The sequence below is a fragment of the Jaculus jaculus genome, chromosome 8 (assembly GCF_020740685.1).
Source record: "Jaculus jaculus isolate mJacJac1 chromosome 8, mJacJac1.mat.Y.cur, whole genome shotgun sequence".
NCBI classification, from domain to species: domain Eukaryota; kingdom Metazoa; phylum Chordata; class Mammalia; order Rodentia; family Dipodidae; genus Jaculus; species Jaculus jaculus.
The window spans coordinates 20,886,034-20,911,656 of NC_059109.1; the positions used below are offsets into that span (position 1 = coordinate 20,886,034).

Consider the following 25,623-nt stretch of genomic DNA (forward strand, 5'->3'; position numbering starts at 1 on the left):
TTACAATATAAAGAGAGAGCACAGTAGAAGAGGAGGTTAGTTAGTTATCTTAAACCTGAGTCAGTGAGTGTCTTCTTTCTTAGCACTATGTGGAGTTGAAACCAGGACAATGCACATGCTAGGCAAATTCTCCCATGAGATAGGTCACTGGCCCTTCAGGGGAGATATCTGCAAGTGATAATCATACTATCTCTTCCATAGTCAGAATGCTCCAGGAGTTTCGCATATGCCCTAGAACAAAGTCTTCACTCCTCTCTTCAGCCCACAAGGGTCTGCCTGACTTAGCCTTGGCCGCTATCTCAAGCACACAGTCTGCCCTAGCTCTTACGCTCTTACCACACCTGACTTCTGCTTGCCAGCACCCTGACATTTTGCTTGTCTCTGAGTCTTTGCACTTTGCTGCTTATCTTTCTCCTATCCCCAGATCTTCATCCAGGTGGCCACACATTTGTCAGCTCCACAGGAAGACTATTCCTGTTAATGGGCACTATTCCATTAATGGGCACAGGGATTTGGTTGGATAGGATGAATAAGTTCTAACGTTCTGTAGCACTGTAGGATAACTATGATTGACAGCTATCAATCAGATATTAAAAAGGAGCAGAAAGGATTTTTAATGTTTGCCATCCACAGGAGTGTCAAGTGTCTGAGGTGATAGTTATGACAGTTATCCTGATCTGATCATGATGCAGTGCCTGTCTACAGTGTACCTTCAATGGGATAAACAGAATTTCCATTTCTTCCAACTTGTAAATTCCCAAATATATCCCTACCTATCAGAAGCCTCATGTATGGAAATATTACAATGCAACATTTGGTGCCAACCTCATTCCCTGGTCTGCTTACCTGTACCTCCTTCAATAGGGATGTAGAAGTGACTGCACATCCTAGACCTGGCACTGAACATGCAATTTAGTCCTGTAGGTACAATCCTGTCTCTTGCTTGCTTATATTGGAGAAAAGACCCATCTGGTCCTGGCCTTATTGCTTTTCCTGCCTGCTTGTCCTGTCTTGAGTAGGGATGCTACAGCTAGTCACACTTCTGGTCCAGACCTGTATGGAGGCTACACACACAAAGAGGAGACTGCTGAGCTTTCAGTGTGCCCAGACCAGACCTTTGGATAGACCATCAACCTCAACCCACCAGCATCAAGGCTGACCAGGACATTCAACATAGGCTCCACAAGAACCACTGTTGTTGCATCCTCAGCAAGGCAAAATGACTATCACCAGATGGTCAAACTTTAACGCAAAATAACAAAATAACCCACGGTAAATATCTCCACCACGAATGCCTAGTCCCACAGTGGAAGCTTCAAATAAAACTGTAAGAGGAAACTTCAGACAAAGAATTCCAAAATGAAATTATGCTAAGCATGTCCAACAAACTGAAAAAAGTATTTATTCATGAAGAGAAATAAAGAGAGAGAGAGAGAGAATGGGCACATTGGAAACTTTCGTCACTGTAAATAAACTCCAGATGCATGTACCACTTTGTGCATCTGGCTTTATGTGGGTACTGGGGAATATAACCCAGGTTGGAAGATAATGCCATATCCCCAGCCATATATCCAACAAACTTAATGAGGCCATTAACAAATGGCTGAATAAAATAGAAGAGAAACAACAAAAAGAACTCAATAGTTGGCCTCATTTAACAGGCTTCCAAGAAAGCCTCATCAACAAGTACATCATATGAAGGACAGACTATCAGGAATTGAGGACAAAACAGAGGAAATGTTTGGAAGACCAAAATCAATAGCAAGTTAAAAATAAACAAACAAACATACAAACAGCTGGGTGTGATGGCACATGCCATTAATCCCAGTACTCAGGAGCTAGAAGTAGGAGGATTTCTATGAGTTGAAGGCCACCCTGAGAGTACATAGTGAATTCCAAGTCAGCCTGTGATAGAGTGAGTCCCTACATGGAAACACCAAAATCACCAAAACAAAGTTTCCCTCCCCCAAAACCAATACAAAAAGAACACTAGGGAAATGTGGAACACCTTAAAAAGATCACATATTTGAATCATATATACAAGAAGAAATGATATATACAAGAAAAAACCCAACAACTATAGGCCAAGGGCAGAGAGAATATCTTCAATAAAATTCTAGATTAAAAGAATTTCAAATCTTTCAAAAGAGAGGCCCAACCAGGTACAGGAGGTGCAGAGAACACCAAATAGACAGAATCAGAGAAGAAATTGCCCACATTACCTTATTGTTAAAATGCTAAACACAGAAAATAGAGTACTAAAAGCTGTACAATTAAAACAACTCTTTACATACAAAGGTTAGTCCATCAGAATTCATTCAATTTTAAATGGAAACTGAAAGCCAGAAGGGCTTGGAATGGAGCATTTCAAATTTTGTAAATTTTGAAAGATCACAGCTGTCACCTAGACTATTATACCCAACAAAATTATCCCTCATTATAGACGGTGAAAGAACAAATTTCCAAAGTAAAAGCCGACCTTATGATTATAAGCACTAAGCCAGTCTTACAGCAAACATTGGATGAAATACTTTGCATTGAATAGAAGGCTAAATATTTTCAAGAGGCTACAGAGGGAAAAAAAAAAATTGAAACTAAAACAGATGCGAAAGCAAGGGAAGATCAAGAAAACATCAAACTCCACAAACTTTTCAACTTGACAGGGATTAACTCACAATTTTCATTTATAACTCTGAACATCAATGGACTCAGCCCTTCAATCAAAAGACACAGAGTGGGGCTGGGAGATGGTTCAGCAGTTAAAAGCATTTGCTTGCAAAGCTTGTGGCCTAAGTTTGATTCCCCAGTACCCACATAATATCAGATGCACAGAGTGGCAAAGGCATCTGGAGTTTAGTTGGAATGGCAAGAGGACTTAATTTGTCAATTCTCTCTCTCTCTCTGACTCTTACATAAACAAAAAAAAAATAATAATTGTTTTCTTTTAAAAAGATACAGATTAGGGATGGCTTAGCAGTTAAGGCATTTGCAAAGCCAAAGGACCCAGGTTTGATTCCCCAGGACCCACGTTAGCCAGATGCACAAAAGGGCACATACGTCTGGAGTTTGTTTGCAGTGGCTGGAGGCCCTGGCATGCCCATTCTCTTTCTGTGTGTGTGTGTTTCTCTCTCCTTCTTTCTCTGTTAAATAAATAAATAAATAATATTAAAAAAAAACCAGCTTAACAGGCTAGATCAGAAAAATATATCCATCCATTTGCTGACTTCCAGAAACCCATTTTACCACTAAAGATAGAAACTACCTTAGGGAAGGATGCAAAAAGATATTCCAAGTAAACAGAAATGGGAAACAAACAGGTGTAGCTATACTAGTATCTGACAGAGTAGACTTTAAATCAAAAGGGATTCAGAAGATCACTTTATATTCATCAAGGGAACAATTCAGCAAGAAGATATAATCCTAAGCATATATGCACCAAACACAGGTGCCTCAAATTTTATATAGTAAAATCTACTAGGCAATAAATATAAATCCCAACACAATATTAGTATGTGACTTTCACTGTCAATAGACAGATCACCTAACCAGAAAATAGAGAAACAATGGAGCTAAACACTACCACAGATCAAATAGACATAACGGACATCTACAGAACATTCCATCCAAACTCTACAGAATATCTCAGCAGATTATGAAACCTTCTGTATAATATATCATATACTGGGACATAAATCAAATCTTCACAAATCCAGGAAAATTGACATAACTCCCTGTATTAAACCCCACTATAGTGCAATACAGCTAGCAATTAACAATGGAAACAACATAAAATCCACCAACTCCTGGAGATTGAACAGAACAAGATTGAACAATAAATGACTCACTGAAGAAGTTAAGAAGGAAACAAAAACAAATTCCAAGAACTGAATGAGAGTGAATACACAACATACCAAAACTTATGGGACACAATGAATCAGTCTTAAGAGGGAAGTTTATAGCTCTAAATGCCTACATTATAAAAACACAGACATCTCAAATAAATAGTTTAATGGTCTCTCTGAAGGCTTTGGAAAAACAAAAACAATTCAAACCCCAAAGTACAGATGGAAAGAAATAAGCAAGATTAGGGCAGCAAGCAATGAACTATGAAGAAAACCATTAAAAATATGATGAAAGGAAGTGCTGGTTCTTTAAAAAATAGGTTTAGGGGTTGAAGAGATGGCTTAGTGGTTAAGCGCTTGCCTGTGAAGCCTAAGGACCCCTGTTTGAGGCTCAATTCCCCAGGACCCACGTTAGCCAGATGCACAAGGGGGAGCACGTGTATGGAATTCGTTTGCAATGGCTGGAAGCCCTGGCGTGCCCATTCTCTCTCTGTCTGTCTCTTTCCCTCTCTCTCTGTCGCTCTCAAATAAATAAATAAAAATGAACAAAAAATATTTTAAAAAATAGGTTGATAAATTCCTGTCCAAACTAAGTTTTAAAAAATTTTTTGTTATTTTTATTTATTTGACAGCAACAGACAGAGGAAGTGGCAGGAAAAGAACTAGAAACTTGTGATGAGAAAAGGCTTCCATGGATGTAGTTTGAATCTGGAGAGGGAAGAGGTAGTGGTTTTATTATGTAGTAAGGGATCCAAGGAGGTGCAGGAAATGGGGCCAAGAGCACGGTTACAGGGACAGCTCTTCTACTTGGAGGATGAAGCGGGCACAGTCTGAACAGGGGTGTGTGCATGCGCATGCACGTGTGTGATCATTTCTAGAGGATTAACTGACGGGGAGAGATCCACCTTGACTGTGAGTGGCATCATTCTGTGGGGTCAGGGCTAGAGAGAACATGAGGGAATGGAAGAGGAAGCCAGAAGCAGGTGTATTTCTCATTCTCTGCTTTCAGGTCCCCCATTACTTAAAGTGCTATGCTCCACAGTCTGTCATGTAGTGAACAGGTCTCTCTGCTCCATGTTCCCCTTCCCATGTTGTTCTATCCAAGCCTTGCAACCGTGACTGAATCCTCTGAAACAATGAATCAAAATAAATCCTCCCTTCTTTTTTGTTTTGTTTTATTTTATTTTATTTGTTAGAGAGAGAGAGAGAGAGAGAGAATGGGCACACCAGGGCCTTTAGCCACTTCAAACGAACTCCAGACACATATGCCACCTTGTGCATTTGGCTTATGTGGGTTCTGGGGAATTGAACTGGCATCCTTTGGCTTTGCAGGCAAATGCCTTAATTGCTAAGTCATCTCTCCAGCACTCCTTCCTTTTAAGTAGTCTGTTGCAGCCATGTGCAAAGTAACTAATAGGCCATGTTTCTTCCCTTTCCTCTCCTGTGATAGCTGTGTGGATGTTCACTAGCTTACCCTTTACCCCGAGAAGCAGCAGCCCTCTTGGTGCTAAACCTCCTATGCCTGTGGTAAGCAATAAACCTTTTCTGCCTTCTAGAGAGTAAATGTCTTCCCCTAGCTGAACACAGTAAAGACAAGTTTCGTGTAGGTTCAGAGTTAGAGAAGGGCTGGCCCACATAGGGACCTCACAAACACCAATTCCCCAGGATATCTGGGAGATCCCAGAGAAGTGGCACATTCCCCAGGCCTTGGGTGAGGCTGCATAGGTGATCTGCAGGGGGCAGAGAGGAAATTACATCTGGACTTCACTGTGGAATTGGGTGATGGGGAAAGTTGACATACTTTCTGGAAAGATGTTCCTGATTTCTAAGAGCCCAGCAGTTTCTTGATGGCCTGACATGGTAAGGAGACTTGTTTTATTGTACCTCATCCTCTCCATATTGCAATTCCTCCCATGCCTAGAGCCTTAGCAGTTCCCAGTCATAAGGGCAGATGGTGATTGTTAATTATAGTATACAGTTAACACAGGAATGTGGGCTGCCTGAGCTCAAAGAGGAAGAGTTGATTTGGGGAAAACCTAAATCAAGTATGGAATACTGCTATTAAAAAAAAATACTAGGTATACCACATGAAATAAGTAATGTAATTCCTCCTTTCAAGGCACCTCCATCACCCCCCTACTTTCGAATTCCTTGCCAGCTCTGTATGTGCACAGGGCCATAGGAAGTGAGGGTTGAGAACAGTGGGTAGTAGAGCTAGAATCTGACCCCATGCCTCTCTTCATGCTGGGTTACCCATGCAGATGCTTCATGACCACACACAGGCTGAGTGAGAGTGACAGCGGTGATTCGGTGGTTGGCTCCAGAAGGGCGGGGAGCTAAAGCTGTGGATAGTTAACGAGTTCTACTTGTCCAAATGCAACTTGGCTAATTCTGAGTCAAAGCATTTAATTCTTTCCTAATATATACAATGCTAAAAATGCATTGCAGTATGTTTTGCTCTGTATAACAAATATATTTCAAAGGAATATGTTTCAGTTGAATCCCTATAACATGAGCCTTCTTGGGGCTGGAAAGATGGCTCAGTGGGTGAAGGCCCTTACTTGCAAGCCTGCTGGTGTGAGTTCCATTCCCCCAGAAACCACCTAAAGCCAGATGCAAAGTGGCTCAAGCTTCTTTCATTCCAATGCAATGGCAATGGGAGGTGGAGCCAGGAGAATCCCGAGGCTCTCAGGCCAGCTGGACTGGTACACATGAGGCAAAGTGGTAAAAATAAAGTAACAAGAGAGACCCTGTCTCTTGTGGGGTGGAGGGAGAAGACAAACACTTCGAGATTGTTCTTAGACCTTCATACAAATGCACACACATATATGCATCCACTCGCACATGCAGATACACACACATAATTAAAAAATAAACTTTTGTGTAAGAATCCTGTTACCTCTGGATTCTCCTGGCTCTGTCTCCCACTTTTGTAGGTGCATTAGGACCACAGTTGCATGCTCCACTTTGTTTTGGGGAGGACTGAACTTGGTTCAGCTAGTTTTGAAGGAAATCATTTTTAACCACTAGCCATCTCCCCAGCCCTATTATGATTAATTTTAATGTTTTTAGCAGGTTATATATATTTTTTTAGCATAGCACGCATAGCATGAACTCAGCATTCATGGAGAAATCTGAGTATTGAGTCCTAAATATTTATATTTTTTCCACATAGCTATATGTTTTTATGTGGTTTTACTTGAACATTTTTTTTTTGCATTTATTGAGTTTGTAAAACATTCTGTTCCTTTCTCACAGAACCATTCATCTCTTGGTGCATGCCATCAGCTTATCCAATCATATGAGATTAACCATGCCATTATGGTTACAAATACCATTGGTATAGAGCATTTGGGAGTGAACACATTGACTCTTTGAAAGCATTCAAACATTGGTTAAGAATATAGTTCTATGGATTCTAAACAACATTTATTTGGTGTTCTGTAGACCCCCAAAGTATGTTTCATGGAAAGAGGGTTACCCTAGTCAATAGTGAAGAGGAGGTAAATTATGAGAACTTCTATTTATTCAAAACCAAATACAATAGTTACATGAATAGGCAAATAAGTGGAATAAGACTTTGCGAACTTTGTTTTCTTATCCATACTGTGAGCATTAGTTTTTACTGATATATGTATAAGAGATGAGATGCAGAATAGAAGAAATGGACTTTTAGATGAGCATAATTTGATTTTGATTTAATTTCAGAGTTCACAAACAATCAGCTGCTAATGTATGATGACTAGATCCAATTTTCATTAAAAAGTTCCAAGATTCTTATTAATTGACCTTTTATTTATTTGCAAGCAGAGAGAGAGAGAGAGAGGGAGAGAGAGAGAGAGAGAGAGAGAGAGAGAGAGAGAGAGAGAGAGAGAGAGAGACAAAAGTGAGACAGAATGGCCATACCAGGGCATCCAACCACTGCAAGCAAACTCCACATGCATGCACTACTTTGTGCATCTGGCTTTACTTGGGTGCTGAGGAATCTAACATGGGACATTAGGTTTGGCAGACAAGTTCTTTAACTGCTGAACCATCTCTCTAGCCCATTCATTGACTTTTGCAAAGGATATTAATGGTATTGAGAATGTCATAAACTTTAAGTTTACTTTAAGAAACTGAAGCTTGCTGGATGAGGTGGTAATATACCTGTAATCATGGTATTTGGAAAGCTGAGGTAGGATTACCATGAGTTGAAGACTAGTCTGTGCTACACAGTGAGTTCCCATGCATCCAGGGCTACAGGATAAGATCCTGCCTCAAAAGTCAAGCCAAGTGAAAACAAAAACACACACTCACAAAAACTAATAAACACAAAGTTAAAATTTAGGAAAAGGGTCCAACATCATTTTCGGTGTTGTTAGACTGAGTGATACTCTTGTGAGGTGAAAATGTTCAGTCTGTCCCCACACATCATAATCTGGGCTGGAAGCTTCTAGATACAATCTGGGGCTGAGGAATAGCAGGATGGATAGGCGTTGGGACAGGCACATCTCACTTCCATCCCTCCACCTCAGCAGTCCTTAGTAGTTTCCAGTACCTCTTCAGTTTCACCATTTGATGAAAGCAGTTCAACAGATAAGAACAGCTCATGTTCTTGCCCTGTGTTCCAATCACTGAGCTACAATCATGCAAGTATTTTGTGAAAAATCTATGGGCTGTACAATTTGGCATAAAGGTCTAATTATGGTAAAAAAGTACAAGGTGGGTTGGAGGGCATCTTATGATGTTGAGCAACAAAGAATTCTTCCTCATGGGCTGGGGAGATGGCTTAGTTGTTAAGGTGTTTGCCTGCAAAATCAAATGACCCAAGTTCAAGTCCCCAGGACCCACATAAACCAGATGCACAAGGGGTGCATGTGTCTGGAGTTCATTTGCAGTAGGGTGCACCCATTCTCTTCCTCTCTCTCTTTTTCTCTACCTTGAATAAATAAATAAATAAATAAATAAATAAATAAATAAATAAATAAATAAGTAAAAGAGAATTCTTCCTCAGGAATAACAAAGCAAATGCAAATTCATATGTAAGTTGATTTTCTTCTCTTTTTAAAAAAATCACTTTCTTTCTATTTATTTATTATTTATTTATTTGCAAGCAGAGATAGAGAGAAGAGAGGACACAGACAGAGAGAATAAGTGCACCAGGGCCTCCAGCGGCTGCAAACAAACTCCCGATGCACGCATGTCTTCATGCATCTGACTTTACGTGGGTTCTGGGTAACTGAATCACGGTCATTAGGCTTTGCAAGCACCTTAATGACTGAGCCATCTCTTCAGCCTTTTTTCATTTGTTTTTAAATATATGGTATAGAAGCAGGCCTGATGGCTCATCTAAAATCCAAGTATCTAGGAGGTTGATGCAGGAAGACTGTGAGTTTGAGTTCAGCACGGGCTATATAGCAAACTTATCTTGAAACAACAACAACAAAAAGCAAGCAAGCAAACAAACAAACAAAAAACAGTGCCAGGTTTGTTGGTGCAAGCCTTTAATCCCAGCACTTGGGAGGCAGAGGTAAGAGGATCGCTGTGAGTTCAAGGCTAGCCTGAGACTGCATAATGATTTCTAGGGCAGCCTGGGTTAGAGGGAGACCCTACCTCCAAAAACCAAAAACAAAACAAGCAAATGAAAAATAACCTCTCCCCCACAAAACCCAGGGATGGCAGATGCCATAGTCATATTCAAACACTGGTTAGACTAGAAGTAGGTTTTTTTTTTTTTTTTTTCAATTGCAGCACTTAATCCATCATCAAGATTATTCTCTCCTCCCATCAAAGTAGAAATGAACAATTTTTTTTTTTTGTTGTTGTTTAATCAAGGTAAGGTCTCACTCTAGCCCAGGCTGATCTGGAATTCACTCTGCAGTCTCAGGGTGGCCTTGAACTCATGGCGATCCTCCTACTTCTGCCTCCTGAGTGCTGGGGTTAAAGGCGTGAGCCACAGCGTCAGGCTCCATGCTATTTTTTATTTAATGCATATAAATGAACAAATTCAGAATATGCTGTCACACATTTCCTTCTCAGGGACTCCTTTGAGGATGAATAAGCCCATTGACACAGGGTCAAAATTTTCTATTTTCTTCACATCTCTCCCCCTTTCTTTGTCCTTTCTGTCTTTCCTCTTCTCCTCTACAAGCTACTTCCTAAGCACCTGGTCTCAGACAGTGGGTGGTCATAGAATTTGGCAGCTAGCTTTGAAATTTGGTCACCTTGAACTAGAGGCTCAGAACAGGCTTCGACTGTTAAGCATCAGACCTCCCCCGCTCCCAACCCCGTGGTGGGAGAATCAAATAATCTGGGCTCTGCTATGGCAGGTAGCTCAGGAGGTAATCATTCATGTTGTTTTTCCAAGCTTGTTTTCAAATGTGTAATAATAGTATTCGCTGACAGTTGCCTAGTGCCTGGCAAACCATCTACATATCCTAATCTCATTTCATACTCACAGCAAATTTCTGCTTGGGTAATATGATTATCTCTATTATACACAGATATTAAAAGATTGTTCAGTACCATTCTCCACTCAATCATAATGTTGAGGCTAGAAACCAGGTCTCTTGACTCTGTTTTTGTTTCTGTTCTAAATAGAATGTGTCTATACTGATGGAATAGTTCTCTTTAAAAACAGACACATGTATGAGATGACATTATTAATGGAGTTCTTAGGGAAGCATTTTCTAAAGTGGCTTATGTGCAGAGTGTTTCATAAATGCATTTCATTCAGGCAGGCATTAGACTTAGAGATGCTAACCCTACGTAGGCAATTGGTGGGTTGTGGCTGGGTGAGCTTTGTTTAGCAGCTAGAATGCTCTTGAAATGTAACATCTTGGTTGCACTGATTCTCATAGGCCAGATAAAGCCTTGCTAACTTTAGGTGATGCACTTATAGTAACATGTCAGATTGGTTACTTTGGTTCAATGTATTGATACTAATGTAAAAGACAAAAACTCATAAGATGCATTTCTACTGGTGAATCCAAAGTAAGAAGGGCTGATTCTCGAATGCACAAAGTGGCACATGCATCTGGAGTTTGTTTACAGTGCCTAGAGGCCCTGGTACATGCATTTTCTTTCTCCACCTGCCTCTCTCTTTCTCAAATAAATAAGAAAATAAATAAATAAAATTTATTGATAATAAGGTCTGATTCTTTGAAGAGCGCCTGGTATTATCAAGGACCAAGGTATCCCTGTTCATTCTACAAACTTCCTACGGCAGGAAGATGAAGCTTATAGCTTACATTTGTTTGTGCAACATGTTGAATGCACAGCACATTATATTACACATAAAACCCTTTCACATGACTTTCCTGGATTCTTTGACTAAGCCTAGCTGTCACAAATTCATCCATGTGTCTGAAGCAGTCACTTCAAGCATAGGACTTCAGATGGAGACTGTATTGAGATGCACACAAAAGAGTAGATTTCTCCTTTACACTGTTACGTATTATAAAAAAACAAAAACAAAAACAATCCCACAACACTGTCAATATTTGCAGGAAAACAAGTGGAACTGGAGAACACTTGGTTAAGTAAAATAATCCAGATCCAGAAAGAAAAATACTGGATGTTTTATCTCATATGTGAAACCTAGATTTAAATTTGTGTGTGTGTGTGTGTGTGTGTGTGTGCACGTGCACATGTGTGCATGCATGTGGTCATGAAAGTAGAAAGGGGGCCATGGGATGGGAGGAAGAGACCTTATGGGGAAGGGAAAGGGACAAAGAGAAGGTAATAGCATATATTATGACATGAAAGGAGAAAGGAGTTCTACTGGGGAGTAAGAGGAAAGGAAGAGGGTACAGGTGTAATGTTAGTTGGGGAAAGAAATGAATAAAAATAACATATAATAATAGCATCTATATGAAAATGCCATCATGAAGCCCATTACTCTGTATGCTAAGGTAAAGCATTAATTTGATAAAATTAGTTTTGTTTTCCGTGCCCACAAACAGCACCAGATATTTTGAAAAGAGAAGGTTAGAAAATCAGAACGAGAGGCAGTCATCTGACACTCTCGAAGTGCCTTTCACTTGCGGAGAACAAATGAAAATCTGTTGTGCCTAGTGGACTAAACTATGTACATGGAGAAAACAAGAAGCTTTTCTTGCCAGTCAGGGAAGGCAGTCTTCCATCTCAGCCTTGACAGCAATAGTTTGAATTCAGATTTAGTTTTTGCTTCTCTTAGATAATTCAAACATATTCCAGTTTCTGAGGTAGTGAGGTGCACCTTTACCCCCGCAATTAGTTGTTCATGAGCTCAGCCTGGCTGCTCCTTCTCCCCCTTTCCATTATTCTTCCCCTTCTCCTCATTACTAATAAGAGTTGCTGTATTGTGTGTTAAACAGTGTGTGGGAAACTCTTAATATACCCTTGCTTAGTCACCAGCTAATTTCTACTGCCAGAATAGCACATAAAGCAGGTTTTCAAAGGTCATATTTGTGACTTCCAGGGAGAGGTGACATATTTTCAGTGATCTGCACTTCAACAGTACTGTTTTGACTAACGTTTAACCTGCACATAACAGGTTTCTGAGTGGCCTAATTATGTTTTTGTTTAAAAAATATCTAGCTTTGATAACAGAGTAAAAAAATCTTCTAATATGTCAAGCTTCTAGGGATGAAAAGGAGGTCTTGTTAAGTCTAAAGTAGGCTTGTTTATATTATCTGACTCATTAATGAAGTTGTCTGAAGCTTAGAAAACATAAAAAGTAAACAAGAGGGTTTATTATTTCTACTCATTATAAAAAAGAGTATATACTAGGTTGTAGTACTAAATAAATGGAGGCTATTAATCTGTTTATTACATGTAATTAAAGAGTATGATGGGAAAATGCACCCCAATGATCTTTAAAACTGTACACTTGCATATAATGTGTGCCTTAGTAACTATTGAGGTATCCAGACTGAGTGGGGAAATAGGAGCATCCTAAATTGACATGCTTCTTAGTGCTGGGTTTTGTAAAAATGGAAATCTTTACTGGGAGTCCAGAGTATCAATGTTAAATAATCAATATTCTAGCTGTATTCTACAAACTCAGAGTCCCACTGACTTTTAAATACTAAATATTAAGGACTGTACCCAAGACCAACTTTTATTTATTTATTTAAACATTTTATTGATTTATTTGAGAGAGGGAGAGAAAGAGAGAGGCAGATAGAACTCCAGACATATGTGCTACCTTGCGCATCTGGCTTATATGGGTCCTGGGGAATCAAACCAGGGTCCTTTGGCTTTGCAGACCAAGTGCCTTAACAGCTAAGCCATCTCTGCAGCCCAAGACCAACTTTTAGAGGGATATTGGGGTCTGATCAGTCGTGATTGAAGCCAGTAACTGTTCATAGCATTCTGATCCCTCAAAACATTTTCATATTAAGGAATGAATCAATGCACTGCTTACTAAGTGGGCTAACAATTATGTGGGATCTGGTCCTAAGACCATAGCAAGTTTATGGACAAAGATGGTGACAATTTTGAGTGTGGATGTCATTTTTATAGGTGTTAAATGGCAGAACTCTATACTGTTCACAGTACCTAAGAAATGGAACCAGCCTAGATATTCATTAACACAAAAATGGGTAAAATAATGTGGTACAAACACAAAATGAATCTTTTTCCAGTCGTTGATTGGATAGATTTTCGAAGTATGTCAAAAAGATAGACAGGAACAGGAGAATCTCCTGGAAGTTCATGAGGCAGCTAGCTTGACATATGGAGACGTGAACAAGAGACCTTGACTCAAACAGGTAGAAAGTGAGGACAGACACCCAAAGCTGTCTTTTGACCACTGTGTGTGTGCTATAATGTCTGCATTCATACACATGAACACATTGTACACCAAGTAAGTTTCTGTGGTTCATGATGTATCCTAGATATTAATGCATTGTTTGACATGTGCTTAGCAAAGATTTTATCCCTATTCTGTAGCCTGACTCTTCAGCTGGTGATTCTGTAAACTTGACTACCAAACCAACAAGATGCTTGCTTACAAATAGCACATTCATGTAGACATTTACTGAGGCAACTTAAAAATATGTTTATTTGGTTTCAAGGGGAGGGAGAGAGAGGGAGGGAGGAAGACAGAGAGAGAGAGAGAGAGAGAGAGAGAGAGAGAGAGAGAGAGAGAGAGAGAGAGAGAGCATGCCAGGGTCTCTTGCTGCAGCAAACAAACTCCAGACACATGTGCCACTTTGTGCATCTGGCTTTATGTGGGTAGTGGGGAATTGAATTCGGGCCACCAGGCTTTGCATGCATGTTCCTTAAATGCAGAGCAATCTCTCCAGCCTGGAAAAGTGGGATTTTGACCGTAAAGTTTTGAAATGAAGCACATATAATCATTGACCTCCAAGATGGTTTCCAACCTTCTCTTATTAATTGATTAACAAATGTATTTTACCAATCTCCCTTTATTTTTATTTTAATTTTAAAGATCTTAATTATTTACAAGAGAGAGAGAGAGAGAGAGAGAGAGAGAGAGAGAGAGAGGGAGAGAATGGGTGCACCATGACTTCTAGACACTGCAAACTAACTCCAGATGTATATGCACCACCTTACATAGGTACTGGGGAATCAGACCTGGGTCCTTAAGGTTTACAGGCAAACTCTTTAACTGTGGAGCCATCTGTTCATCCTTTAATTCAGCTCACTTTTATTGTTTTCACTTGTTCATCTGAGACAAGATTTCAGTGTTTCCCTGGGCTGGCCTTGAACATATGCTCCTCCTGCTGCAGCTTCCTGAATGCTAGGATTGTAAGCATATAGCACATTGCCTCATCCATTGGCTTTTTAAAGTATCTATTTGCAAGGAGAGAGAGGGAGAGAGAGGGAGAGAGGGAGGGAGGGAGGGAGGGAGAGAATGGGCATGCCAGGGCCTCTAGCCACTGCAAATGAACTCTGGATGCATGCTCCACTTTGTGCATCTGGCTTTATGTGGGTACTGGAGAATTGAACCCATGTCATTAGGTTGTTCAGGCAAGTGCCTTAACTCTTGAGCCATCCCTTCAGTGCCCATTCACCTCTGTAGCACCCCATAAATGTTTTGCGGAGTGGAACATCAATTCATCAGTTATCTACTTAAATAGGTCCTTCACAAAGTTAAAACAAATAAGCCATTGATTTTTAAATCACTATTTTAAAAGGTGAAAGATTTATGTAATCTGAAGAGAAACCAGAGTATTAAATCACTATTTTTTTAAACAAATCATATTTATTTTGAATACAGTCTAGCACCCAAAAAATACAAATGATGATTAATGGCAGAATCTGTTGGCCCATAAAGACATGGAAACTCTTCAGATCATTATACACATGGTCTATTTTCACATTGACTCCTTTTAGAAGTTACCATTTTCAAGACTAGCCATAGCAAAAGCATGTTCCAGTATAGACATTTTATAGTAGCCAAGAAATGAAAAGAGATTTTTATACTCACTGTGCCCCACCAGAGAGCATCTGCATATGTAGAAAACTCCTTGTTGGCATCCTTTTCCACCAGATAGACAAGGAAAGATGAAAAAATAAGAACCAGAAATCCTATGTACCAAGCTGTGATTAATTCCTAGGTATAAAAAGGAATGAAATATTTTTAGAAGTAAAAAAAAATCTCTGAAAAGGGGGAAAAAAAAAACAATGCATGATTCTATTCATGATACCACTTCTGGGATATTTACAGAAGTTTTTTTTTTTTTTTAAATAATGCATTATATATAATGCCCCTGAATTGCTTTAACCAGGTTCTGAAATACCTACTTGTGGTAAGTTCATTAAACATTACTGCACTCAACGGAAAAAAATTTCAAAACTAATTGTTAGAAGATGCAGAAAGCAGATTCTACCTTGCTGTGAGCATACACCACGGAACCCAGTAATTTCCAAGTGCCTCCCCTGCGGTCCATGCGCACCATGCGAAGGATCTGAAGAAAACGGAGGCTTCTGAGTGCGGATGTGGCAAAAATATTACCCTGAGTTTTTGCAGAAACAACTGCTATTGAAGCAATAAGAACAATGGTATCTGAAAAAGACAGGTTGAGACAGCCATAAGTCACATGGCTAGGGATTTTTATTTCTCAAAACAATATTTCTGAAGGGTTCACTTGAGCCATTTTGAGTCTCAGGTAAACCCACATCGAACCCCAGTGTCATGGAGAACTACTTAGTTAGGCTCCGAGATGACTGAAGAGTGACAAGGCCGATGACAGGAACTGCCTGTGGCTTTATCTATGACCCCTGGGCCACATGCTGTGTTTTATTTGTGCTATATAGAACCATCGGGTGTTTCAACACACTGGACAATAGTTTTGAGTGAGGTCAGCATTTCAGGGAGGTGTGGGGCAGTGGGGCCATTAGCTCTGGTTTCTTTAGCATTCCTGTCTGCGACAAGGAGCTCCTGCCTCAGCCCCCAGCACCTTGGCTCCCTCGTGGATGGGACAGGTGCATGATAACCTATCCACTCTCCAGTGCGCCACTGGCTTGATTTGACATGTCTCTTATTTTCTTTTCAAACAAGATCGCATCTCATTTGTGCCAAAAACTCTCTCACGCAGATTCTGCAACTATGCCTACTGCTTAACAGAGACCCCACTAATCTGAATTCTTAGTCTCTCTACATGCACTTGGTCTGCCAGTTATGTGAAAGTTTGGTACATAAATCAAATGATATTACCTTTGTTACAACAAGGTATGCAATTATGCACAGAGCACATTGAGTAGGAATGGCTATTTAACGCTTGACATATTGATAGTTGGTTTAAAAATATCTGCCCTTTTGTAGTAAAACAAGAGACTAAAAAAAATTAACTGTTAGTGAAAGCATAGAAAAGAGGATTTAATCCCCCAAGAATAAATATAGGTGGGGGAAAGTGGATTTAGGGTGGTAAAAATAAAGTTGGTATGAATGGCCTCATGTCAGGTTTTTTTTTTTTTTTTTTTCTCCTGTCAGTTTTAAACTTAGCTTGACCTTAATATCCTCAAACGAAATTTCCTTCTGTCTCAAGTGGGCTGTGCACATCTGGGCTTCCATGCTCCACACAGGATTTCCACTTCAAGGCTGTTGCACCTGTAATGCTCCTGTGATCCTTGGGATTAATCTGTATAAGAATGTGCGCTCGGCTTATCCTTCTCTCTGCCCTGGCAAAGGTGGACTGACAAGACCTGTAAGTCACTCTCCTGGTCACACTTCTGGGGTCACTCAGTGGTTGGAGACACAGGGTCAGTGACTGGCATTGCAAGGAGCAGCCAGAGGGTTATCTAGACTTCAGACCTATACTGTGGGTGCCTTTGTGAAGAGTTGCTCAAGATCCCCCAATGCATCCTGGAGCTCTTGCTCTTGAGAAGGTACTAAACATGTTGATGCTGGTGCCAAAGACATTTTAAGTGAGTTTAGGAGCCAGAAGCAAAGCAGACGTGGGACGCGATCTTATGTTAGTGGAAATAAGCATTAGTATATGGCTAGGACAGCCAAATGAGAATATGTACAAGTTATTACCATGCTTTATCTGTAGGGGTGAAGAAACAGGTGGCGTGTAAATGAAGGGACTTTTCACTTTCAAAATTATTGCTTTCTATAATATTGGGATTTTATGAGAATGAAGGTGTCATATGAAATCAGAAAAACAATTTGGAGAGTTATATGCACAAGCAGATCATCTTCATCATGGGAGGGATTTCTTCTTAGAACAGTGACTTATAAAGAAACATGATTTGGGCTGGAGAGATGGCTTAGCAGTTAAGCGCCTGCCTGTGAAGCCTAAGGACCCTGGGTCGAGGCTCGGTTCGTCTGGTCCCACGATAGTCAGATGCACAAGGGGGCACATGAGTCTGGAGTTCGTTTGCAGAGGCTGGAAGCCCTGGCGCGCCCATTCTCTCTCTCTCCCTCTATCTGTCTTTCTCTCTGTGTCTGTTGCTCTCAAATGAATAAATCAAAAATATTAAAAAAAAATAGGGCTGGAGAGATGGCTTAGCGGTTAAGCGCTTGCCTGTGAAGCCTCAGGACCCCAGTTCAAGGCTCGATTCCCCAGGACCCACGTTAGCCAGATGCACAAGGGGGCGCATGCATCTGGAGTTCGTTTGCAGTGGCTGGAGGCCCTGGCGTGCCCATTCTCTCTCTCTGTCTCTCTCTCTCTCTGCCTGTCTGTCGCTCTCAAATAAATAAATAAAAATAACAAAAAAAAACCCATGATTTATATGGCCCTGCTGGGTATTAATTTTTGCTTTCAATTAATGGTAAGTTTGTATCCTTTCAAATATACAAAATACATAAAGAGATACAATACTTCATTTACTATGTTAAAATATTTAAACACTAGAAGTAAATGAATGTATATTACTAGTACAGAAAACACAGCACAAAGTATTACATTACTACCGTGTCTGGATTTTCTATGTTTTAAAGAGATTATCTTAATCATTATGAAACTTTTATTAGTTACGCATTCTACAGTTTTCATTTTACAGATGAAGAATAGAGGTATACAATGTATATATTGTATTCACATTCTTTTAAAATCAGCTATCAATTTGTTAGGCTAAAGCACAAAAGGCATGCTATAAAGTTCATTCATTAGAGAAAAACTAGAGAAGGCAAAAGAACACTGTTAATTTGAGACAATTTAAAACTTATGCACACAGTGAATCATACTCTAAATGCCTGAAGTGACAAAAATCTGCAAAGGTAACCACAGATTTGATTTAATACCTTCATTGTAATTCAGATCAGGAGATGAAGGTAGAGTTTAGTAAAATGAAATCATAGATGAGCTGTGAATGCACTCAAAAATTTTTCTGGTTGGGTTCTAGGCATCTACTATGATTCTGCTGTCAGTACCCCATGGGGTGTTTACAAGGCTAAGGTGTGAGTTAGGACTAATCCTTACCTTTCTGTTTATTTACATATTCATTAGGTTAGTTATTTGATATATAATAGAATGGAGGTTTATTTTGTTTGGTTTCCACCACTGCTATAGCCCAAGTACTTAAAATAGGGCTTAGCCACAGAGATGCCTCAGTGGTTAAGGCACTTGCCTTAAAATAGGACCCAATGACTTGGACATCAATTTAAAATACACCTGAAAGGTAAATCACAATTTAGTACTAAATTCTACTGCAATAAAAACTATTATTATGGTGTTGCTTTCCTAATCCCTGCACTAGGGAGGCAGATTCTGGAGGATCAGGGGTTCAAGCAAGGCCAACCTGGGCTACATAAGGCTATCTCAAAACAAAACAAAACAAAACAATACCAACACAAATCCAATAAGCCAGCTGGAGAGATGGCTTATAGTTAAGGTGCTTGCCTGCAAAACCAAAGGACCCAGGTTCAATTCCCCAGGACCCATGTAACCAAGATGCACAAGGAGGTAGATACATCTAGAGTTCCTTTGCAGTGGCTGGATGCCCTGGAGTGCCCAATCCCTCTCAAATAAATAAAGAAATAAAAACAAACATAAACTTTAAATAAAAAGTAATGAGCTATCATCCCTTAAAGCTTATATGACAAATCTCATGAACAATTAGAGTAGATATGTATCAAGTTCGATGGTAGCTTAAGATGTGTATTTCGTTAATGATCTAAAATATTTGTTCAAACATAGGAGACAAGCATTTTGTGAAGATATCCCACTTTAGCACATGGTAGGAACTACAGACAGTCCTTGCAGCACATTGAATAGTAGTCACATTATGCATATGGATATTAGAAGATATTCATGTGGATTTGGATGCCTTCGCTTTCATGTTCTTATCCATTCACAACTTAAGCAGCAATTAAAGGTCTAGCATTACATTAGAGCCTCATATTAACAATGACTATTCATCTACCTCTTGACTATCCATCAAGTCCTTACTCTGTACTGTGTTCAGTGCTAAATGTTTGATTTACATCAGTGTTTCTGAAGGAGAACCATTTTACATTCTGGGGTAGTTTGGCAGTGGCTGGAACCATGCTTGGTTGTCATCCATGGAGAAGGAGATTAGAAGCCAGGGTTGCTGCTAAAGTAGGACTCAGCCCCAAATGTCAGTAGTGCTGAGGCTGGGAAACCCTAATATGCATTAATATAGTTAACGGCTCTGGGTAGCAGATCATTGTACAGCTATCTCTTTACACATGCAGGCTTGCAGTAGTCAAACAATCATGGCCCCAAATCTGTAAGCAATAGACTTGACTCCAAAACAATGCTTTTTAAAAAAAATTTGTTTATTTTTATTTATTTGAGACTGACAGACAGAGAGGAGGAGGAGGAGAGAGAGAGAGAGAGAGAGAGAATGGGTACGCCAGGGCTTCCAGCCGCTGCAAATGAACTCCAGATGCGTGCACCCCCTTGTGCATCTGGCTAACGTGGGTCCTGGGGAATTGAGCCTTGAATCGGGGTCCTTAGGCTTCACAGGCAAATGCTTAACTGCTAAGTCATCTCTCCAGCCCCAAATCAATGCTTTTAAGAGCTAAGGTAAGTCATTCTTTGGATAAAGAAAACTCAGGGTGGCATGGTGGTGAGGAAAGGTGCAAGAGTTGGTAGTGAAAGCAGGTGTGTAGCAAGTCAAGAATAAATTGTTATTGCATAAAGCACTGAGGGAAGAGAGGGTACAAGGAGGATAAAGCAGGCATAAAACGATTCTAAGAACAGATGGTACTTTTATGGACGTATCAAGAGAAAATGGGGCTAGAGAAAGAGAGAGCACAGTTAATAAAGAGGAACTCAAAACTGCATAGAAAAATTGCATGTAGTCCTGAGCTCTCATGTCTACTTTCCTCAAGAAAACAGATATGAACAAATGGGAAACACTGAAGGAACAGCATTGGTTATAAGCAGCTCAGTAAAAACATGATTGATACATTATTATGAAGGCAGCTCACAACTTACTGAATCACTTAGAAAGAGTTATTGATGAATTTTTGAGATTCGAGGAGACTGGAAAGATTTGAACAAAGTAAGTTGTTGAAATGGTATTTAAGACATACTGGGATTGTGAAAGACCTTATTATTAGACTCCACTGTGACTTGCCCAGACTATTTTTAGTCAGCAAAATCAATATGAATTGATCACCAAGGACCCTATCTAAAAGATATTAGTCACTAAAATACCAAAAAAGCTATCATAAGGTGGATTCATATCCAAAGCTACTGAGTCATGGATCTAATGAATGGATTAAAGGAAGGCTGGTTATGCAACTGCATTTGACAGGCTGTCTTTCATTGTCATGATTAGACTATACAATATATGGATTAAAAGGTATAACTGAGTTCAGTTAAAAATCACAAAGTGAAGATGTGAATCATGTGGATTGTAAAAAGTATGGTTGGACACTTTTGAACTAGTTATCATAGGGACAGATAAATTTTCTTGAGGAACTCATAAAGAGGGTACATCTTGACTCCTAGAGCTGTCAGAAGATGTTAGGCTTTTAATTTTATTTTTGTAAATTTTTCTAGTCTCAGCACATTTTCTGTAATAGCTAACATAAATTTCTCTATTTTAAATCCATTTCAGCTTATTGTTTCTGAAAAACAATCAGAAGTACAACAAGTGCAGTAATCCTACAAACTATAACTTTGCATACATCCCTTTATATTCCAGTTCCTTGAACTATTTTTTAAATATTTGTTTACTTATTTATTGATTTGCAAGCAGACAGAGAGAATGTGCATGCCAGAGACCCCAGTTGCTGCAAATGGACTCCAGATGCATTTGCCATTTTGTTCATTTTTATGTGGCTATTAGGGAATCAAACTTGGGTAATTAGGCTTTGCAGGCAAGTGTCTTAACTGTTGATCCATATCTTCAGCCCTCCTTGAACTATTTTTAGTGTCTTCACTGTACGTTAAAATTTGAATATATTTTTGTTTTAGTTTTTTTGAGGCAGGGTCTTGCTGTAGCCCAGTCTGATCAGGAATTCCCTATATAGTCTCAGGGTGGCCTCAAACTCTTGGCAATCTTCCTACCTCTGCCTCCCAAGTGCTGGGATTCAAGGCATGTGCCACTACGCCCAGCTCTAAATAACTTTTTAAAAAATTATTTATTTATTTATTTGAGAGAGTGAGAGAGAAAGAGGCAGAGAGAAAGAGAGAGAGAGAGAGAGAGAGAGAGAGAGAGAGAGAGAGAGAGAGGGAGAATGGTCATGCCAGAGTGCAAATGAACTCCATCTTTTGCATCTGGCTTACATGGGTCCTGGGGATTCAAACCAAGGCCCTTTGGCTTTGCAAGCAACCAGCATAACCACTAAGCAATTTCTCCAGCCCCCTGAATAACATTTTTAAACTAGTATATGTTTTTATTTTCCTTTATGTTCATTTATTTATTATTTATTTACTTATTTACTTGTGTGTGAAAGAGAGGCAGGAGAGAGAGAGAGAGAGAGAGAAAGAGGGCATGCCAGGGCCTCTAAACACTGCGGATCAACTCCAGACACATGTGCCACCTTTTGCGTCTGACTTACTTCGGTCCCAGGAATTAAACCTGTGTCCTTTGACTTTGTAAGCAAGCACCTTAACCTATAAGCCATTTCTCCAGCCCATAGCTAGTATATGTTTTAAAGTTACAATTTTAACTTATAGGTGTTCTAAAGTTACAAAATAATGTTTTCAATAGTGGTATAAATTTTAAAGTTGTTACTTTAAAATATATGTCTAAAAGTTACAAAATAGCTATTATAAATATGAAAACACTACAACTATGTACGTGACAGAAAGTGAGGGCTGGGGAGATATCTAATTTGGTAAAATGCTTTTTTCCTCAGGTGCCATCGTCTTTTATGATACAGGGCCTCTCATCACTGGGGAAAAGACTCAGTTGGTAAAACCTTTGTGGAACAAGTGGGAGGGCTAGAATTTGTATTTCCAGCACTCACATAAATGCTGGGTGGGAATGGTGGCTGTCTGTAATCTTAATGCACAGGAGGCAGAGACAGGGAGGCCTAGACCAGCTAGACTACCTGAATAGGTGATGTCTGGGATCCAGTGAGAGATCTTGTCTTGGTAAAAGTCAAAAGGAGAGTGATAAGGAAGACACTTGATGTCAGTCGCTGGCCTCCACATGCACACATATGTACGTGTGCATCCACAGGTGTGTGTGTGTGTGTATGTGTATATATACACATACACACACACACACACACACACACACACACACACACACACACATTCACATATACGTGCAGAAACAAAAAGTCACGCATGGTGGTGTATATATATTGTAATCCTAATGGTAGGAAGGTGGAGATAGGTGGATCTCTGAGGTTTGCCAGCCAGCCTTTCTAACCTACCTGGTGAGTTCCAGGCTAGTGATGAGAGACCCTGTATCATAAAAGATGGATGGCATGCAAGGAAAAACTCATGTTGGTGGTCCTCTGGCCTTCACATGCATGTATATGTATACTCACACCATGACACATGAGATTACTTTTGGTTGTGCTATTAAAATGATGCTGAATGGCCTGGAGGGATGGCTTAGCAGTTAACGCACTTGCCTACAAAGCCCAAGGGACTCAGGTTCAATTCCTCATGACCCACATAAGCCAGATGTGCAAGGTGGCACATACATCTGGAGTTGATTTGCATTGGATAGAGGCCCTGGCACACCCATTCTCTCTCTCTTTCTGTTTGCCTCTTTCTCTCTCTTTCAATTAATAATTTTTTTAATGTTAAAAAATGATGCTGAATGAACAGATGTGTACATCTAATTTTATGAGCATTCTTTTAAAAATATATTTCATTTATTTGCAGGCAGAGAGATACAGAGACACAGAAAGAAAGAGAGAGAAAGAGCTAGCATGGACATGCCAGAGCCTCAAACCATTGCAAATGAACTCCAAATGCATGTTCTACTTTCTGCATTTGGCTTACATGGGTACTGAAGAATTTAACCTGGGTCCTTAAGCTTTACAGACAAGCACCATAATTGCCGAGCTACCTCTCCAGCCCTAGAATTCTATTTTAAAGGCATTTTGCTAGGTATTGGGTTGTTAGCACAAATCAAGTTATAGTAGAGATCAAAATTCCCTCAAAATAATGGTACTAATGCTCATGAACGATGCATAATAATATTTGTTTGTCTCTCATTGTTAATAAAAGGAATGCCAATGCTACAATAATCTCACTACCTGAGACATACTAATGTGAGGTAAACATGTCATGTGATAATTCTAAGCATTTTCAAGCATTTCCCAGTATATTAAAAACTTTAAAAATTGCCATTGCCTGTATTTTGTTTTGGTTGTGTTCTCTCACAAATTCTTGGTCTTTTTATTTAGAAGTTATTTAAAGCTATTTAGAAGTCATGGAAGGAAATTATCTATAACAACTGCTCATTTTATCATATTTAATTTATTCATTTTCAAGCACAGACAGAAGAGAGAAGAAATAGAGAGAGCAATGAGAGGAAAGGGGCATTACAGGGCTTCTAGCCACTGCAAATGAACTCCAGGTGCATGTGCCGCTTTGTGCTCCTGGCTTTAAATGGGTACTGGGGAATCAAGTGCAGGTAATTAGGCTTTGTAGGCAAGTGCCTTAACTGCTGAGCCATTTCTCCAGCCCTGATTTTCTCATATTTCTTATTGACATCTATATGCTTGTTTAGAACATCATTAATTAGTATGGCTTTTGTGGCAAAGGCAGCTAGTTTCTTTCTACAGGCTGGTGTTTCACTTACCAGGTATAAAACTACCCCTGGAAAGTGGTGTCTATCCTAGGGCTTAAGCTTTATTTTAATCAGATGCCCCCTCCATGAATTCATGTGTTTTGAAGGCATGGTCCCCAGCTGTTGGCAATTTGGGAAGTGGAGCTTTGCTTGACGAGTTATGTTTCTGGGTTGGGCATTGGGTTGTTATAGCCAGTTCTTAGTTCTCTGAACTTAGCTTCTTCTCTAGCTGCTACTTTATATTTGTGGCAAGATAGTGATACCCAGCTCATAGTCTACCATCTTTTTCCTGCTGTCATGAAGCTTCCTCTCAAGACCGCAAGCCAGAAGAAACTCTTTCCCCCCATTAGCTGCTTTTGGTTGGGTATTTTGTCCCAGCCATGTGAAGACAACACTCTCAGATGGGGTGATATAATACTTCTAGCTAATAAGAAGTGAGTAGAAATGGTATGTGCCACTTCTACGCTGGGGGAAACATACCCAGCCTATTACTTTCTCTTTTCCTATGTGTCAGCTGCACATTGGGATGAAGGATGCTCTTGGAAGCCACATACAAGGCTGGAGAGATGGCTTAGCAGTTAAGCGCTTGCCTGTGAAGCCTAAGGACCCTGGTTCGAGGCTCGGTTCCCCAGGACCCACGTTAGCCAGATGCACAAGGGGGCGCACGTGTCTGGAGTTCGTTTGCAGAGGCTGGAAGCCCTGGCGCGCCCATTCTCTCTCTCTCCCTCTATCTGTCCTTCTCTCTGTGTCTGTCGCTTTCAAATAAATAAATAAATAAATAAAATTTAAAAAAAAGCCTCATACAGTGTCTCTGTCAACCTGAGCTCCTAAGTGACTGCATGGAGCAGAACCTTTACCATATTCTCCAGCTCCAAACAAGGAGCATTCTCCTTAGACTATTATGCAAGTGAGGAATGAATTCTACCACGTTGAGTCACTGCACCTTAGAAATTTACATGCTGTAATAACATTACCCTCACATCAATATTTAACATTTATAGAAGTGACAACTGTACTTTAAGTACAAACCTTAATCTAATGTTTTACCCCATTTTATAGGATAGTCTATTTTTACCATATCGTCTAAATACAAAATTTTGTCCTCTTCCAAAGTTTCTGTGTGCTTATTGAGAACTATTTTTTCTAGAGTCTGTTATGTTTTATT

General features: G+C 39.8%; 1 protein-coding gene across 2 annotated transcripts in view; it reads right to left on the reverse strand.

Annotated features, from left to right (window-relative positions):
- Nucleotides 1-25,623, reverse strand: part of Kcnq5 (potassium voltage-gated channel subfamily Q member 5) — a 565,394-nt gene that overhangs the window by 113,188 nt on the left and 426,583 nt on the right. For both annotated transcript variants that reach the window (XM_045156689.1, XM_045156688.1), the window contains exons 4-5: nucleotides 15,668-15,843; nucleotides 15,265-15,390 (exon numbers count right to left, since the gene is read on the reverse strand). In XM_045156689.1, the coding sequence (XP_045012624.1) occupies nucleotides 15,265-15,390; nucleotides 15,668-15,843 (302 nt within the window). The remainder of the gene's footprint in view (nucleotides 1-15,264; nucleotides 15,391-15,667; nucleotides 15,844-25,623) is intronic.